At 36.2% G+C, this 19,513-nt stretch overlaps 1 protein-coding gene across 2 annotated transcripts in view; it reads left to right on the forward strand.

The window, feature by feature from the left end:
* The window catches only part of COL4A1 (collagen type IV alpha 1 chain), a 118,962-nt gene that overhangs the window by 65,158 nt on the left and 34,291 nt on the right, over window positions 1-19,513 (forward strand). For both annotated transcript variants that reach the window (XM_077781584.2, XM_085583769.1), the window contains exons 3-23: window positions 2,079-2,168; window positions 2,259-2,303; window positions 3,792-3,836; window positions 3,945-4,007; window positions 4,109-4,162; window positions 4,312-4,338; window positions 5,633-5,716; window positions 5,829-5,891; window positions 6,485-6,520; window positions 7,059-7,100; window positions 8,685-8,774; window positions 9,396-9,431; window positions 9,565-9,624; window positions 11,822-11,866; window positions 12,086-12,139; window positions 12,598-12,639; window positions 13,803-13,896; window positions 14,556-14,591; window positions 16,108-16,272; window positions 18,189-18,284; window positions 19,395-19,478. In XM_077781584.2, the coding sequence (XP_077637710.1) occupies window positions 2,079-2,168; window positions 2,259-2,303; window positions 3,792-3,836; window positions 3,945-4,007; window positions 4,109-4,162; window positions 4,312-4,338; window positions 5,633-5,716; window positions 5,829-5,891; window positions 6,485-6,520; window positions 7,059-7,100; window positions 8,685-8,774; window positions 9,396-9,431; window positions 9,565-9,624; window positions 11,822-11,866; window positions 12,086-12,139; window positions 12,598-12,639; window positions 13,803-13,896; window positions 14,556-14,591; window positions 16,108-16,272; window positions 18,189-18,284; window positions 19,395-19,478 (1,351 nt within the window). The remainder of the gene's footprint in view (window positions 1-2,078; window positions 2,169-2,258; window positions 2,304-3,791; window positions 3,837-3,944; window positions 4,008-4,108; window positions 4,163-4,311; window positions 4,339-5,632; window positions 5,717-5,828; window positions 5,892-6,484; window positions 6,521-7,058; window positions 7,101-8,684; window positions 8,775-9,395; window positions 9,432-9,564; window positions 9,625-11,821; window positions 11,867-12,085; window positions 12,140-12,597; window positions 12,640-13,802; window positions 13,897-14,555; window positions 14,592-16,107; window positions 16,273-18,188; window positions 18,285-19,394; window positions 19,479-19,513) is intronic.

Here is a 19,513-nt window from a genome sequence, read left to right on the forward strand (position 1 = left end):
GACAGCAGTGCAAAGTAGCCAGTCAAAGTATGGGTTTATGTTAAAATTCTTTAACTTTACAGATGTATTTCGGATTGTTAATTATTTCAACATTCATTCAGAGACCTCCATCATGATGCGTTCTTCCTCAAATATTTTTCAAAACAATTTTAGTTACTTTAGAGCTTGGACTTTGTACCTCTACAGCTGACCTAGAAACATATTTCTCCAGCTGTTCTGATGTTTGCTTTGTTTTGCTTTGTTTTCTGGTCTAGCACACTGCTTCAGATTTGGCTCAAACTAAATAAAGAATTCTCAAACCATGATAAAAAATATTGGAAATTAAATAGAAGAGATCATGCCATTTCAGCACTTCAAGGAAAAAAATGAGTGTTTGCCTCAGAAAGTACTATTTTACTGAAAAATTTTTATTTTTGTGGGAAGATGGAGAGGAGAAGCAGCAAAATAACTTTTTTCTGTCAGGAATTTTAAATAAATGAATGTTATTTTGATTTTACTTTCTTGTGATTTTATCATCTCAGTTAGCGTTTTCTCTCTCCCTCCTTGGCCCTGCTCTTTATATCCATCAATAATGTCCCCTTCCCCCTGTCTCTTCATTTTTACAAAATCCTGGACAAGGAACTAAAAAACAGCATCAACCCAGTAACTCCACAAATCTTCCAATTCCTCTCGTCTCCTGACACTATAGCACCATGTCTCTTGGTTATCACTCAGCTTCCTCTGTCTGCATGTCATAACTTTTCCTTTGCAAGATGCCTGTTATACTTCCTGCACAAATGAGCTCTCCAAGACTCAGATGTTCTCATGTGTGCTCAGTCCTCAGCTGACCTCTAAGTAGCCAGCATATTTCTGGGAATCTTTATCCTCATCAAACAGAAGAAAAGTTTATTCTTAATTGCCATCCTGAAATCAAATACTAAGTTGGTTGTTAATTACTCTTTTGCTGAAAATCCTTACGTCTCTGCATTATCCTTTTATATGTTTTGAACATTGTTAATTTTATTTTCTTTTTGCAATCCTTTGAAAATTGGTGTACTTTGAGTTTCTTAAGCAAATGCCATGCTTTTAGCCATTTCCCAAAGTTGTAAAACTTCTTATTTTCACAGTTTCACACTAACCTTTTTTATTCCCAGAGTTTTTGACAGTGTGTAGTGTTTCTGCTTTTTTCACATCAGACCTTGAAAGGACAACTCTGTTACTTCCTGTATGGAACCAGTGGCTTTTGATTTGCTATTTCCAGAAACTGACATGCATAAGATTTTCCCCCTCTCCCTATATGTAGATTTTGCATCCTTTATTCAGAAAGTGTTCCTGTTGGTTTTACTGGGAGTCCAAATATATTTGAATGTATAATAGGTGCAATATTGATCTAGAGTGTGGATAGGTTTTCTGTCTCTAGATTTATCTGATTTAAATAAAGTTGGAGTTGTAGGGAGAGGGACAGCACAGGTGTCCCATACAGCATTAAAATAGAATCAAGAGGATGCCACACAAATTCAATTTTGTGTTCAGGTTCTTAGGAAGACCCTGTATTTTGAAGCACCCTGTCTCTGAACCACCCTGAAATTCAAGTATAAGTGACAAACCTGGTCTCCAAAACCTGCTGTTATGAGTGGTGTAGAAGAAGAGTGGTATTTACCATTCGTACACTAGTTGACCAAACAGTTATAATTGTGGTTTTTAGAAATTTAGTTGCTGATTTGGGCTGTTAGATTTTCTACTGGGACTTAGCAGCCCTTCTGGAGGCATGCAGGTAGGCTTTATTAAAGGAAAATTGACTTTCCTGTTACCAGGAGAATAAATCTGCTATGAAGAGCGCTATCCAGAATAAAAGGTTTAACTAGTATTTAAAGAGTAAAGTGTTATGCCACACTCAGCCCCTGACAATCTGTTTTTGAACCAGAAATATTTCTTTATTTATAATAATCCTTCTTTCAAGTGTCGCTATGACCTCTTTGCTGTCACATGTAGCTTCTTACCACTTAACAGGTTCCTCAAGCACAGAAATGGGATATGTGAGTTACCTGAAGAAGAAGCTTCAGTTGTATAGTTGCTAATTAGTTTTTTTTCTTCCACAGGGAGAAAGAGGCTTGCCAGGACTACAGGGTGTGATTGGGTTTCCTGGAATGCAAGGGCCTGAAGGTCCCCCTGGGCCGCCAGGGCTTAAGGTAAAAACTTCAGCTTTAGTATTCAAAACAATCAGATTTCCCTAAATGGTTGTCCCAAGAAAAGATAAAGCTTTCTCTTTTACTTTTCAGGGTGATACTGGAGAACCAGGACTGCCAGGAACAAAGGGAACAAGAGTGAGTTCAGTCTTACTTTTTTGCAATTCTGGTGTCTTTGGGTTTGGCTGCCTTCAAGTGCAAGAGGAAGTCTCTGACTTAATGAATGACATCCCCTTGAGCTGCACAATAATTTAAAAATTCTCACTTTTACTTTTGAAGTTCTTGCTGCATTGGACAGCTAGTATCTTTATTAATTTGCATTGTTACCTGATACTTATCACTGTGTCAACAGCACTGGTTTTAGTGTGCCTCTGGTATCTTCCTGACATACCAAAAGGCTTTTTTCCATCTTCAGAATGAACCAACCTTATTTCCTCTTGCAAAATCCTCCTTTATATTTGCCATCTACCCTTGAAGCACTCCAGCAGAGAAGCTGACACAGTCATGAGCACAAATGTGCTGAAAAGATACAGAGCAAATTAAAGCCAGGGACAAAGATTTCTTAACTTTGCTAGAAGAGGCTCTGAATATCTGTGATCTTCCTGTTGTCATCTCTGTTAAATGGGGCACTTATATAGCACTTCTTTTAGTATATTATATTGGCCAGGGCCATACCTGTTGGGGTTTTTTGAGGTGCCAAGCTCTTTCTGGGAGTTTTCACGTTTCCTAATGTCATGATGAAACAGGTTTCAAATGACTTGCCAGTAATGATACATACATTTTCAGTTATACCCTCTTGCTCACAGATTCTCAAATGTCATCTCAGTTTTGTTTTCCATTTGCCTGCAGTTGCTGCGGCAAATAGAATTTACTGCATTAACTGCAGTTTATGAGGTGTTACAGAGAGGGTATTCTGCTAGATCAAGAAATCTGTATTTCAGTCCATGATGTTCATGTTGACCTGGGTTATCCTGAGTATTAATATAAATTGGCACCCCTTGGGAAATGTATTTGTTTGCTGCAGAGTAAGTAAAAAGTATTTTAGCAATTATGAAGTTTTGAAAAAGCAAATGTACTCTCTGAGCTCAGGATTCCCATGTATCTTTTCTGGTTCATAATATGCATTTTAGGAAATGTTGCATGGATAAGTAAGATGATAGGATGTAAATAAGGCCAACTTAAATGCCTGATTTATTACACTAAATATCTGCTAAAGGAGAAAGAATTATCTCAGCCTGGTTGGATTTTTGGTAATAAGAATGAATTGATACACTAATGAATATTAAAGAGAGAAGCATCTTTATGGTGTGCTAACATTATCTTCTGCTATGAAGAGATGCCTACTGTTTCTGAGAGGGGAGCACCTGTGAGTTCCCTTTTACCTCTGCATGAGGCTCTGATCTAGTTCCTACTGCTTAAAAAGTTAAAGAAACATAAAAGTTTGCTTTCAGTTATTAATTACTAAGGTGACATATTTAAGAAGTTTTGAAGATTAGAGCTATTTTGTCAAGAAAATTTAAATACTACTGATTTTTGCTGTCAGCATTGGAGATGCAAATTGGGCTGCAGCTTGTCCTTGCTGTTTTGTGTATTTGTCATTTCAGGTTCTGTTTTTCTCAATTTCAGGGCCCCCCAGGAGTATCAGGCTTTCCAGGAAACCCAGGCCTTCCTGTACGTATGAAGTATATAGTTTTTACAAGGAACATCAAACTTTCAGTTATGACATCTGATCTGGATTATGCCTAATATTGCTAATTTCTTTACTTTCTCTTCATGTAGGGCATTCCTGGACAAGATGGTCCTCCTGGTCCACCTGGCATTCCAGGATGTAATGGCACAAAGGTGACATTTACATATGTTTATAACTGCATCTTTGTGTTGAAATAAAAACACCCCTCAAGCATATATTCCCTAAACAAAATCAATTTGTCTGTTCCCCTTAGGGTGAAAGAGGTCCAGTAGGTCCCCCAGGTTTACCAGGACTGACTGGAAGTATAGTAAGTAGATTCTTTCCTGCTTCATTCACTTTTTATAAGGCTGACCCTTGAAATTCAAATATTACTATAGAAAATGATATTGAGTTTAAGATGTAATATATACAACACTGTGGAGCAATAACAACAAATATATCTGTTTTTTTTCACAGGGACCTCCAGGACCTCCTGGAATGAAGGTACATTTTACTCTTAGTGTATTTATATTCTGCTTCTAACAAGTAGAATTTGTGTGATCTTTACATCCTTTAAGACTAGCAGCAGTCTTTACTTAAGGACTGGAAAGTTGTGTTGCCTTGTTTTGCTTTGTACTCTCTTTTGCAGCCCACTAAATAAAGACAGTGGGGTGACCTCCACACTAAATAACAATTGAACATATGTGTTGTTCCATGCAGGTCTTAAAAGGGTAAGTATTATATGGATTACAAAGAAAAGAAGTAGTACATATCATTAATATTGTATAAACACTGTTGTGGCCACCCAGTTGTGTATAAAGATTTAGATAGGTTTCATGATTAACATTTGGTTTTTTATTGGCATTTGATTTATCTAAAAATTTTCACATGGATAATGTTTGTAGAAGAAGGTTCTATACCCCACAATGTGAGACTCATCCAACACATACTAAACATTTTTCATAAAGACAAAAAATCAGATTAGCTAACTAGGTTTCTGAGTGCATTTTGTGAACTGGAGAATGAAACATTGAATGACATCCAAGAGCCTTTTGTCTTTAAAATGAATAGATATTATCTGGAACTGTAAGCTAAATATAAATCTAAAAGTAATCTCAAATTTGTAATGACATGACATCCTAAGTTATTAAAATGTCCATTTCTCTTACTCTCACATGGAAAGAACTGATTAATTCTAGAAACACTGAAGTACTTAGATGCTTCTTGCCTAGGCATGCATGCATAGGTACAGAACTGGAATAAAGTCACAATATTGTAACTACGTACAAAAAACACAGGAAAAATGGGATTTTTACTCTCAAAAGAAGGGAAATAAAAAAATGGGTGGCAATCAGAATAGTTTTCTAAAGAAAGACTGTGTTCTTTTCCTGAAGAAAAAGAACACCACAGATGGTCTTTATGTCAAAATTGAGTGTAAGCATGAAGATCTCAGCAAGGGAAAGAGATTGTGAGGTTACCAGTTCTCTCAGCAGCCAGGTCAGATGCTCCAGTTGTGTGGTGACACTGTAGTAGTGATAGATTTCATGGAAAAATCATTATTATTTTCACAGATAGTTTTAGTACTGGAATCTCTTCAGGCTGCTTTAGAGTACATTTGGCAATTAAGGTCTTAACTTTTAATATCTCTATGTTTCAGCTGAATTAAAAGAAATAAGGTGATTTTTTAAAATGATTTTGAAATGATTCCTAAATATGCATAGCTACAACTTTCCTCTCCTGGTGGGTTTGAATGTATTTGAATTCATGATCAAGATTTACTCTTTTTCCATTCTTATAGGGAGATCCAGGTGAAGTGGTTGGTCTTTTGCCTTCTGGTGTGCTGAAAGGTGAAAAAGGGTTTCCTGGCCAACCTGGACTGCCTGTAAGTAAAAACAATGTTTGAACAGCAGTGAGTTTCAACTAAAATTATATCAGTATCATGAAATTACCATTTAAGTATCATTTTCTTAGGATATAATTTGAATTTTTCATAGGGTCCACCCGGAGCTTCAGGGTTTCAGGGACCAATGGGACCAATGGGCCCTCCAGGAGAGCCAGTAAGTTTCCTTTCATGGTGATTTGCACTTTATTACAGGAATGTTCTGGAAGGTGTGTGTAGGAGACCTTGGTTGGGATTTGGGAAAAATAATGTGTGGTTCCAGGCTTCATGTTCAGCCTTCTGAACCCTACCATGGCAGAAATTATTGGGCAACACAGGTTTTTAGTAGCAGCTGCTCCTACAGTCCTCTTTTCCTGAACTCTTGGAGGGTATTTTTGTGGGGGAGAGACTGTAACTCTCCTTAGTCCTCCTTTCCTCTCTTCTCCAATTTAATTTATAGAAAATAAACTCCATATCAAGCATCCAGATCAAAATCCAAACTTTTGCTGAGCTTATTCTCATGGGTAGCAGCACTGACTGTTACCATGGAAGCACATTATCATCTATCTGTTATTATAACAATTAATGAGATATCTCAGATTCTCTTTGTTACTATTTTTTATTCTAAGTTCTGTATTCAGCACAGTAAGAGCAAAATGGAATTACTGGGTTTAATGAAAAAGTCTGCTTTTTTGCTGTTTTCATAGACTAAGGCATTATTCCACCTCGTGTACCCTATCCATGTGGATGCTAAAATCTATTGTCTTGTAGGGTCCCCCAGGGCCACCAGGACTTCCAGGAGAGAAGGTAAGACTCTTTAATACAAATATTAAGTCCATTTGTTTATTTATTTTGCATACCAGATCTTCAAAACTGTGGAAACTAATGGTCCTAAAGGTGTGGGGTTTTTTTATACTTTGGGATCTATTTCTGTGTCTTAATGACCATCAAAAAGAGAGATTTTTACTGCTTTTTTTTTTCAAATTTGTCTAGCTGTGTTATCTCACTTAATCAAATCACTTGTAATTACAGCATTCTCTGGTTATTTGAATTAATTTTAAATTGTCAACATTTCACTAAGTGTTGGGTAAAAAAGCATATTGACAGTAAAATTATCTGATGAATTTTAATCTGTTTTTGCACAAATTGCTGTGGCACAGAGCTTAAAAAACAGCAGGGAAGTTAGGACATGATTATTTATTTGTTTCACGCATGCATTTAAAAGACCTATTCTGTCTTTTATATTCTCCCTTAGCATTTGATGAGTACATAATATCTTCATATGTTTATGCATGTATGTACTGCAGGAAAAAATTGACTAATTGTATGTAATTTACATTTTCAGGGCTACATGGGCTTGGGCTTTCAGGGTCCCAAAGGTGAAAAGGTAGGTCTCTTGTAAACTTCTAGACAGCAACTGTCAGAAATATTGTTGATACTTAGTATTAAATAAATAAAACTCTTTAAATCAACCAATGAAGAAAATCAATGCTGTGATTTTTGGAAAACTTGAGTAAATCTGTAATTTAACACCTAAATGAAAAGTCATGAGCAGCTACAGACTTTTTTAAAGGTGATGTTATACCTGACATTAATTTAGGTCACCATCCTGTTTTCCAGCTGTGCCTGGAAAGCTGCTTTAATTTGCAGTAGGCAGACCTGGAAACATTTATTCTATATATTAGGACTCAGCATGAAATTTTTTAAAAATCAATTTAGTTCTAAGGGATGAGATTTAATGTGCTGTTCAGAATGATCAGAATTAATTGTTGTGGGATTCTAAGGCCTGTCTGCCTTAGTTTGGTTTGGTAATGCACAGATTTGAAGATCTTCTAGTTGTCCCCTTCTATTTGAAGACTATGAAGAGGTTTCAGAGCACACAGAGTGGTTTACTTTTGAGTGAATGTAAGCCAAGAGATGCATTTCAGGATTCCATTTATTTATCTTAATCAGCATCAAATGGGAGGTAATGCTTATCAGCTTTAATCTGTTACCTCTCATACTGAGAGATCTAGGCTAAAGTGCCTTATGTTGTGTTTCTGGGAGCCAAGAGCTGCATGAATTCAAGGGCTATTCAGTAAATTCATAATGTGTCTGAGCACTTCTCCAGAAGCTTTTCATGAGTGTTACTGACAGAGGGCTTTAGCAGTATAAGTAAATTATATTACTTAGGTAGGTTTTGGGTTTTTTTTTAACCATCACCTTATTAACAGATTTTGAGTCAATACTCCTAATGGATAGATTTTTTTTGTGACATGACACGTTGTTGAAATTAATTTGTTATCATGAAATTTATTGAAAAATGTTGGGGAAGATGACATAAAAGAGTGTGGAGATTTCCTGGACTCCTCAGGTTTGTCTTTAGCAAAAGATAAATGGTATTGCTGTGCATTACTGCTTGACAGAAATTTATGGAGTCTTTTCAGTGGTGTTTTACTGTTAAAGACAGAGCTTTTGCCTTATAGAAGGAGGTGAGGCTCTGACCCAGCAATGGATACATGCATACTAAAAAGTCATCCACAGTTATCATTTTGCAGCTGGCCTTTATGGACCTCCATAAAGCTTTTGGAGCACTTTAAACTTTGGGTAACATTTTCCTTTAGCCTCTGACCTTCTGTACCTGACCTCTTTCCTCCTAATCTCCTTCCACCTGAAGGAGGCACTATAAAACTTTGGTAGTATTGCTGTAATTATTTGGATATGTTTGTGTTATTTGGTTAATCAATCTTGACCTTAAGAATAGATTCAGAGGTCTTTCTTCAGGGCAGTCTCTGTTGGTAACCAGTTACACAGTAGTGACTTCTGTAACACTTTGTTTTGCTAATTTTGCTGAAAAAAGAATTTTTAAATAAACAATTTAGCTATATTTTTAAAATCAAGTGGTAATTTTCTTTAAAGTTACTGGTCTTAGCCATACTTGATCTCAATGTCATTCTGTTTCAATGGACAATTCTGGATTTGCTATTGACAGGGAGAACAAGGGGTAAGAGGGCCTCCAGGACCCCCAGGACCAGCACCTCATATGAAAGAAAAAGGGAGTGAAATCATAAAGGGAGAAAAGGTGAGATGTTAAATGATAAAACTTTTTTACTTTTCATTAAAGCATAATCAATAGGAATTAGCAAATAGAAGTGAAATGAAACAAGAAAAAAGAAAAAACGATGTCACCTACAGCAAATTTTGCAAAAATTTCTACCTATTTTACCTCATGAAGGAGTTTTAATTTTCATTCTAGAAGTCTCTCTAAAAATATATATGATAGATAGTAAATGCATCAATAATTGCATAAATAAGTAAGTGGCAGATTACTTTCTTCAGAAGGAGGATTGATAAGGATAGGATATTGTAAAAATATTTGGAAGGTTTGAATTAAGCAGCATATACTCAACTTTTCATACACATATTTGTGAAATCCTAATGCTAATGAATTTTAAATTACTGAATTAAGCAGTTGAAGCAATACATACTAGTAAAATAAACTAGCTTAATGGATTCACATTTGACCTTTGTCTAAATTCTTGCACATCATACATTAGGCATAGTTCTGTGCATCATACATGCACACATGAGGCGCAGTTCTTGAAATGGAGAACAGGATTAAATGTCATTTTGCTGAAATGAAGAATTATTTACAACCTAAATGAATAATGTTTAATTTAATTTTTTAAAATAATTTCATTAGGGTGATCCAGGTGAAAAAGGCGAACGGGGAAGCCCTGTGAGTATTGAGTTATTTTTTTACTACAATAACAATTGTAAAGACTCTGGTAATTATGCTGAATATCTTTATACCTATTAGTTAAAGGCAAATTTACTTTGGAATTTTAATCTCGTGAGTATTTATTTTCCAGGGAATGCCAGGTTCAGGTTTCAAAGGAGACAAGGGTGACCCTGGGCAGCCTGGTCCACGTGTAAGTATACTCAATTTTATCAATACCATAATTACAGTTAGTGTATTGTTTCCATTAGCTAACTAAACTTAGTAACCATTAGTTAAACAGCAAATTTGCTATATTTCAAACAAGCAAGTTTTGCTGTAATACAGGTGTACAATCAAGGCAGTAGTAACATACAGTAATGTTATTATGTAACATTTCAGTTAACTAAAGACATTCAACAGTGGCTTGCAGTGCTGAAGGTGAAGGCAAAACTCCCATTAATCCAAGTTGAATAAAGATTAAGTTGTTCCAGTATGGAAGAAAACGCAAAGAAAAATAATCACTCTGTAGGAGTGCTAAATGGATTTATTTCAAATTCTCTCAAATTCAAATTCAAATGTGCAGTCAACAAAATAAGCCTTCTTACCCTGAAGGTAGAGATTTGTACAAAGAAAAGGAATGGAGCAAAAAATTCAGGTGTCAGAAATCCTGTTACTTGCTGGTTTCTAGCCTGGCTGTAGATGCTTGAGGACATAAGGTCTGTTACATTTGTCTAATCTGACCCATATCACAGTCTCATCCATAGAACTTCTCCATGAGTCATACTGTAGCTTTCATAGCTGAGCAAGGAGGAAATTGTACTTTTTTTCTACATTCAAATGTATCTAAAGTATTCTAAGTAATTCTATGTTTCTTGAGGTGTGGGTCTTGATAAACTGTTAGGCCCAGCACATCTATAGGCATTTGATTGTTCTTTAGTCTGAAAAGAAAAAAAATATCTCTTTCTACTATGCTTCAAAGTCAGATGTTCTATTAACTTTTCAGTAATGTGATAGGATAATTTTTTCTATCATATACTTTTTTTTACTCTTATTGTAAATGCAGGCTTGAAACTGGAGGAATGGAAACATGTTGGCTTAGAGCTTTTTGAGGAAACCAGAGCATCTGAATTTATCAAAAATACAATTTTGAGTTTCTGAAGAGCTCCCTGAACAAAGTTTCTAAGATATTTTATATATAATTGTTCAGGAAATCATAGCTACTTCTGAAATTAAGCTCAGCCTTGAAAGATGAACAGGTGTTACAATCTGATATTGAAAATAAAAATGAAAATAAACCATATGATTAATTCTGATCACAGTGTCTATTTGAAGACTCTCTTGACTTTGCAGATCAAAGTTTTAATTAATCATTAAACTTACTTGTAACCCTTCATTATAAAAGACCATAGCTTCACACCTCAATGGTGGTGGCCTGTTCATGTTTTTTCTATCATTTTTGTCCTTGGATTGTGTGAAGACAAAATATTTTGACCTAAAGTGATGGGATCATTTTTAGACTGAGTTACATGCACTGTTACTTTGTGTATCAAGTATCTACATTTCCTTGGGTTTATGGGACAAATTCATATTGCTTTTGCTACACATACAATCTAAGCACTGGGACACCAAGTGAAAGCCAGGCACCAGTGCTTCAGGCTACACGCTGATGTCCCAGCCCTTGGGAAGGGAAGGGAAGGGAAGGGAAGGGAAGGGAAGGGAAGGGAAGGGAAGGGAAGGGAAGGGAAGGGAGGGGAAGGGATAGAGAAAATGCTGAAAAGTAGGTTTGCCCATCTAGATCATTTGTCACATAACTTGACTTCTTCAAGGGAATCGTATCCCCTCTGTAGGTTAACACAGTGGACTAATTGTTGTAATTTTACTCTGGAGGAGGGAATTTTGACTTCTAGCATATCATCTGCCTTATGATTTGAATTTCAGTGTGAGGGAAGTGGATTTACCACTACATTACCCTGTACCAGTCTGATACAGGGCCACTCTCCAGGCTTTCTGCTGAAACTGAATATCTATGCATAAATGTCTTGTGAACTTGGAAAGCCTAAATATAGAAGGGGATTGTTGTGAAGGAAAAAGATGGATCTGGTTCCAGTTTCTTGTGCTGTAGATATATTTTGTCTTGAAGACTCTATGAAACGGAAATTTATGTTATTTCTGAATCTGGGAATGGATTTGCAAGATTTTATTTAATTTGGCATCTTGGAGGGTGTTGGGTAGTAAAAGCAGTAGGCATATTCACCATTTGTACCCTCTGCTCTGTTAGCTGAATTAACACACTTTGATTAATGCATTGCAATAGTGATAATTTTGTTCTAGTATTCCACCCACTGTATCTAGAAATTGCATGTATGTGGATTGTCTGTTAAAGCAGAGTGGAACTTGGTGTTTTACAGGGAAAGCCTGGAAAAGATGGTGAACCTGGACTGAAAGGAGAACCTGTATGTATTTTACTTATTTTCCAGTACTGTTTCTTACATTCAAAACAAAGAACTGTCTGTGTATTATAGATAGTTGATATTTTTAGCCTTCTGAATTGTTTACTTGAAGTAGTTGCTTTCAGTGAATTTGTGACTTTTAAAATTTTTAAACTTTGCTGCTGTCACAGGTAAGACCCACCTATATTTGTCTCTTCTGGTTTCACTTTCTTCTCCACACAGGGCTTGCCTGGAGGGTTTGGGATTCCAGGACGACCTGGGGAGCCTGGCATAAAGGTGAGTAGTAGCCGCTTTTGCTTCCTTTCACACAGAATGAGTTAATAGATTTTGTGGTGTGTTCATTGATTGCATTAAAGCAGTGAATGCACATAAAGCAATATTAATTGAATGTTCCTAAGCTGTATTCAGAGACTGTGAGAAGTCAAAATGAAGGTATCCCCAATTTAGATCTCTTATCTGTGTTGATTAATGCAGGCTTTATTTTCATAAGCTCTTTGTCCAGCCAGCATAGGTATAAGTGTACTTCCCTAAAACCTCCAGTTTCTCTTCAAATAGTGCAAACCAGTACAGGCTTGCAAACTAATTACTGCTGCTGGTTATTATAGCATTGCAGGTACTTGCCATGTGGATGTTGTTTGAACCTGTATCAGAGTGTTCATTTGTTGAGAAAATCCGATTTTGTTGGCAAAAAAAATCTGACCAGGATTTAAAACATAAAATCTATTTTGATTTAGGGTGACAAAGGGGAGCGAGGTTATCCAGGACCTCCAGGAAGAGTAAGTAAAATAAATTTCTATTTAATTTTAAACTAAAAATAAAATAAAATAAAATTTTCTGTAAGTCAAAGTGCTCAAGAAAAAAAGAGATATGATGTATAGTCTGCTCTTGTTCTCTTCAGTCATGTCCATATTTTTCCTTAATGGAAGTAAAAGTTGGGTGCAGTTCTTTAAAGTATGTTTGAAATTTGGGAAAGGAACCCTCAAATAATATTGGAGTGTTTTGGACGGTGAATATGATAAGCATTGCTAATCAGTACACAGTACCCAAAAGGCAGTTCAAACGAGTAAATCTGCCAGTTTCAGGGTTGTGGTGTAACCACAGCTGGGAGCTAAGCACCAGACAGCCACGCACACACTCACTGTCCCTCCTCAACATGGGATGGGAAGGAGTATTGGAAATAGGTAACATTCATTAGATAAGAATAAGTTGTTAATAAAAATAAAGTTAGTAATAGTAGTAGTAGTAATCATGAAGAAATGGGAGATAACAAGAAGAGAGAGAGGAATAAAACCTGAGGAAGACAAGTGTTGCACAGTGCAATTGCTCACCACTTGCTGACCAATGTCCAGTGAGTCCCTCAGCAGAGATTGGCCATTATACACAAGAAGAACCAGGGGAGCAATTTATGAATTTTTTAACATTTCAAATTAAAAATGGGGTTAGTTAGGAACAAATAGATGATTGGTGGAGTTTCTTCCCAACTATGGGAACAAATGCCCAACATCTGCTAATGTGGTTTGGAAAATTGTACATACTTCCTGAATATCTTTCTGTAAATGTTAGCACCCTATATATTGACCTCAGATCAATGTTAGCAAAAATTGGCAGAACATAATATTTTAAAATAAAAGGTAATACAAACCTAATGGATCAGTTCTTTGACCATGTATGGGTTTCTGGTTTCATTCTTTTTGAGACAGATGCTATAAAAGCTCTCCACTTAATCCTTAAATTGATAGGAAGGCATTTGAGTAGAATAGGAAATATTTATTTGGTAATTCCTCAGCAGCTACAATCCTCTCACTTGCTAAAATTGCAAGTATAATCAAAACTTCTGAAAATTGTCAATAAAACTAAAATGGCCTCTGTACCATCAGATGAAGATGGGGGCGATATGATGGCTCAGTTGTATGTTTCTAGTCTTTGTCCTGTGATTTAGATGATAGATGCTGGACCAGTAGATACCTTTGGTGAAAAAGGAGACCCTGGAGTTTCAGGTTTGCCTGGACTGAAAGGTCAAAAAGGTGAAAAAGGTATGTATTTTGTCCTGTCTTTTTAATTGAGCTATACTTTTGGTTTTCTTTTTAAAGGAAATTAAAATTGTACTGTCTGTGCTCAGGAGCCCTATTTGACAATGTAATGTTGCAGTTATTTAATCATCTTCAGGTTATTATATTTGGCAATAGCTTGTAGGACACTTCTGGTTCTCAAGATAATTAAGATTGCCTTTCAGTTATAGATGAAAAATGATGAACTGGGATCAGTTTTTATGGCAGTTAAATAATTCAGTGAGAGTATCTAAGAAGTATGGAAATCAACATGAATATAAGGGGAGTAGTTAGTGCAAAGAATCTTGAGACTCCTTTGTAAAAGTCAGTTGCTAATTTTTATCCTAAGATTGGCTTGCATATTTTAAAAAAGTCTTTAGCAAACAGAAAAAATCAAGCATTTCCCTTCCCATTTTCCTCATTACAGACTATAGCCAATTCAAGAAAAATCACTGGAGAAGTTGGCACACAGCAAGACCTTTTCTCTGAATGTATTTCTTGAAGATATATATAGATTATTTAACTTAAGATATGATTCTGAATGTGAATATGCATTAATATGCATTTCATTTATATCTCCTAAAAGTTCACTTTCACTGCCATTGCAGAATTCATTGCCTAATTGAAACCTTCTCTTTCTAAAGGCTTCCCTGGTGCACAAGGAATCCCAGGACCTCCAGGTATGAAATTGTAGCTACTGATTTTTTCATGTTGGCATGTGTTCGTGGGTGAACAGTCCTGAGGGATATCCTCCTCAGCTGCTTTCAGTTATTGCCTGACTTTCTGGACACCCAAGCACTGACCTCTCCAGGGTCTAATCATCCTTGCAGACCCTTCCTCTAGATTGCTTTTCTCATGTCTCTGGTGTGATCCAGCCTTGTTCGTTCTGTTCTGCTCTGATAACTTTCTGCTGAAATTGAAAATGCAGTACAGAGTCTGTCAGAGACAGCCCAGGGTGTGACCCCATGAGGCAAGAAGAGTTGTTCAATGTGAATGTGTGTGTGTGTACATATACCTGAGTGTGTATGCTCATATCTTTGTCTTGCTCTCACGTCAGCTCTGTATGTGTTTGTGTAAGCATAATAAAATAAGGCTCGTAGGAAGAAATAATAGTTGATCAAAGTCATTCCTGAAGGCTTCTTGCTTTTTTTGACCGTGTCACTCGGTCTAATAAAAGTTACTTCTTTTGCCTACAACTGTTGCCTTTTCAGAGCTGTAATATCTTCCCATCCATGATAACATTGCTTTTACATATATAACTACATGCACATGTGTTTGACCTACACCAGGATATTTCTTTTTAAAAATTAGGCAAATCATCTCTGGAGACACAACACTTAACACATCCTGCAGTGATATTACCATTGCCTTCCTTGCTTTCATTTTCTATCTTGGCAGTGAGCTAAATATGAAATTAATGTGAGCCAGGGTCAGATAGTGTCCAGGAAAATTTTCTCAGGTTAGGGAGAAGATGCCATATACCCAGGCTGTAATGATAGCTCTTGGTCTGTAAGTACCCTACAGAAACTGCTTTTGTGGCTTGTCTATCTTCCTGCAGTGGTGCAGATGACTCAAAATGTTTCAGTGGTCAAGTGTAGTGATGAGTTGTGAACTGAAAGTCATTAAAATATGAAGACCTGTGTGACTATACAGATAGCTAAAAGCAGATCTTAAGTAGGGTTTTTGGTAGTACTGCCTCCCCCTCCCTTTTTTGGCTGTTTATCACTTATTATTCTTATAAACCATTTTGATTTTAGCATTCCTTAAATCTGCTAGCATTGTGAGTACTTATTTTTTGAAGTTATCAGACATGCCCTCCCTTTTTAGGTGTGTTTTAGATTTGGTTTGTTATGAGATAAGGAAGTGTGCAATAGTTTCTTGATGGGATAGCTAAGTTAACTCCAGTGTTGCCACTATTTACTACTCAGCAAAAGTGTGTCCAACTAAATCTCAGAAAAGCACTTGATACAGATGAGTTTTATTTCTCTAGGGACCTAACAGAAGTGCATTTCTCTCAGCTGTATTAAGTATACTCAATTTTGTATCAATCATTAAATAATTAAAAATATAGTCCCTTTTTTCTTTTGCGTTGACAATTTTCCATTTATCTCCAAAACCCTGTGAAAATTAATGTGTTGATAATGTTGCTGTCATTTCACTTGTCATTTTTACATGTATGTTTTATTCTGTTCATAGGTCGACCAGTTCCAGACAGAGTAGGATCACCTGGTGTCCCTGGAGAGAGAGGTGAAAAAGGTGAAAAGGGTTCTCCTGGATTCCCTTCACCTGGAATCCCTGGAAGAGATGGTTTCCCAGGTCCCCCTGGGTTGCCTGGCCCACCAGGACCTCCAGGCAAAACAGGTAGGTAAAGCCTTTGGGTGCTTTTCACATTGAAGGCTCATAATGCACATTTAAAAAAGAAAAAAGAGACAAGATTATAAAAGCTATTATCAGGATGCATCTGTGTCATGGAAGAAACATATCTGAATTGTTGATGAACCAAGTAAAAGCTGTTGCACAGTGTAGGAAGTCACTTGTTTCCTTACTGGGAAAGGATAAAGATTCTTTGATAAATAAATACTTTTTCTACAAAATTTCTACAAAATTCATTGTGTTAATTCATTGTTAATGAATTTCTACAAAATTCATTGTTAATTGTTAGAATATAGCCAAACACTTGATCTTAATTCACATTAATTTACTCTGTGTCTTATTGTGTCAATGTAGTGATAGTGATATTTGTATATTTTCAATTAAAAAAATAGCAGATACTGATAGTGTTCTTAGCATAAAAGATAGCTGTTCAGTGTTATGATTTACAGGTCTTCAGTACCAGGCTGTGTAACAGATGGGGCAGGTGTGAGAACTGCAGTGTGAGGTACTAGTTTGCCAGGAGTTTTTATTTTAAAATAAAATTATCTTAGAGGAAAATGGGGTCATAGAAAGGCTTGGGTTGGAAGAAACCTTTAAGATCATCTGGTTCCAACCCCCCAACACAGTCAAGGATGCCAGCTAGCAGATCAGGGTAAACACCTGCTTTATGGAATAAATGAAAAGGCAGTAATGACGTGACAAGTAAATAACATCAGTAGTAATGATAACAACATTACAAATGCACACATTTTATTAGATTGCGATAAAGGAACTTTAAAGAGAAAAATGTTTTTGCTCTGCAATGACGCAATAACCAAGTATATGTGGAAGTGGTCCATGCTAAATAGTTCCTTAAAACTAATGTTTCAACTCATAGAAAACTTTTACTATAGGTGATACTGATATTGTGAGTTAAGGTATCATTTCAACATCAGGAATGACATCCCTATTGCAATATTTAATGTATTTTAAAGCTATTGAAAGAAACATTGTTCTCTATGGAATTCCTAAACCAAAGATACTTTGTTCAAAAACAGGGGAAGATGCCTGGTTGTTACTGTGTTTGCCAGTGAAGCAGTGCAAAATCCAGCATGTAGAACATGGAATTAAATGGCTAAATCTTACATTTTCCTAAAAATTTCTATTTTTCTTACAAATTATTGTCATTGCTTAATTCTGCTCCTTCCCCAGATACTTCTTTAGCCTTCTTCAAGTACATAATGGGAAGCAATTCTTTTTCATTTAACTTGTTTTCCAAACTTCACATTAGCATTTTGACTATTGGCTTTGGCCAAAATGATGTCATGGTATGTTGGGTCAGATCCTTCATCATATCATCAAACAGAGCAAGCACTATTTATATTCTTATATCAAACCTCATAAATATTCTCATTTGTTACCTATTTCAGATCCTAGCATATGGAGTTTGTTGTTTCAGAAGGCTTGATCAGTGGGAAGAAGTTAAATAGATGTCAACAAGCTGCTCTTACCTAGAAAGTTTCCTAAAATGCTGAAAAAGAGAAGTCAGGGTTCTTCTTAATGAATTTCTTCTGAACATCAATACTCTCCATTCTCTTCAGGGTCAAAACATCAGCTTTTCACCCGTGATACTTTTCCAAGCCAAAACTTAAAATTAAAATAGATCTTATGTTGAAATTGTTTGTAACCTTATTATGGCAGAGCCTGTCTTTTCTCTGTAATTCCTAGGGTTTCTTAAGCAGTGTATATGGAATAAAAATACAGAATCCAAGTTAAATTTTTCCAAGCAAATCCAATGAAGGAGTAAAATCTTATCCTGAGTTACCACTTTTCGTAGGTAACATTTCAGGTAGGATATAAATGCAACCCTATAATGGAAACTTGCACTTGTCAAAACAATATTCTTTATTGCAATTTCATTTCAGATGGAATTGATCAGTGCCAGCAGGGAGAACCTGGTGCACCAGGTAGTCCTGGACTTCCAGGAAGAGATGGATTTCCAGGAGAGATGGGAGAGAAAGGTAATAATATTTTAAAGTGATTGTATTCCAATGCTTAGTAGCCTGGAGCTTGGGTATGTAAAGAGGTGAGCAAATTAGGCTGGATCTAGAGGAAGTGTACTTAAAGTTAGTTAAATAGTTCATGGAAGATGTTTCTTGACTCTCTGGTGAGTAGAGAAGGATACTGTATTTTGAATTGTGTGATATGAACTCCTCTTGGCCTGCTCATTTCGGGGAAGTGATAAAGGATGGGCTGCAAGAGGAGCAGAAAGGGTTGAGTGTAGCCTATTGACTATGTAAAATGAGCTGTTTAAGGCAATTCAGGGTATGAGTTCTGAGATGCAGACTTAGAGAGGGTCAGATGAGCTGAGAATGAAAATAATTTATTAATCATTGCCACGACTATAATTGAAGATAAAATTTTAACACCTATAGACAACCTTAGGTTGGATATTAGGAAGAAGTTCTTCACAGAAAGAGTGATTGGGCATTGGAATGGTCTGCCTGGGGAGATGATGGAGTCACCATCCCTGGAGGTGTTTAAGAAAAGCCTGGATGAGGCACTGAGTGCCGTGGTCTATTGACATGGTGGCATTTGGTCATGGATTGGACTCAGTGATGGCAAAGGTCTTTTCTGACCTGTGTGATTCTGTGAATAGGACTGTAAACCATATGTTTTAGCAGCATTTACTAAATTAACATTTTTTAAAAATTGCTGCAAAAATTTACATGGTGATTGCTCCTTTCTAATCTCATTCTGTTCACTGTTTTTTTTATTTTTTTGCAAAATTAGAGTGACCATAGAAGATTTCCTTTTTCTGCTTTAATAATTTTATTTTCTCTTTACCCACTGAGTATTCATATTCTTCTTCTTGATGCTCTTCAAACTCTTTTAACCATTCTTTTAAATATTAACCTTAGGATAAGAATTACATTGATTTTCATGCCATTCCTTTAAAAATTTTAAAGAATTTTGAACATCAACTCACTGATATTTTCTCATTGAAGCATGGAATTAGAAGTAGAAATTTATTTAAATATTAAATTGACATTTGCCCTGAATCGACCTGCTTGTAGTTGTCTTGAATATTTTTGTTGCTATTCATGTCCTTTGTTGTTTTCTTTTTCCAGGTGAGAAAGGTGAAGCCTGTGCCTTGTGTGATAAAGTAGGACCTCCTGGACTTCCAGGACCACAAGGACCACCAGGTCCAGCAGGTGAGAACTCCTTAATTACCCAAGAATGAGCTATG

This window comes from Lonchura striata, chromosome 1 (assembly GCF_050655825.1).
Source record: "Lonchura striata isolate lonStrDom1 chromosome 1, ASM5065582v1, whole genome shotgun sequence".
Lineage (NCBI taxonomy): Eukaryota > Metazoa > Chordata > Aves > Passeriformes > Estrildidae > Lonchura > Lonchura striata.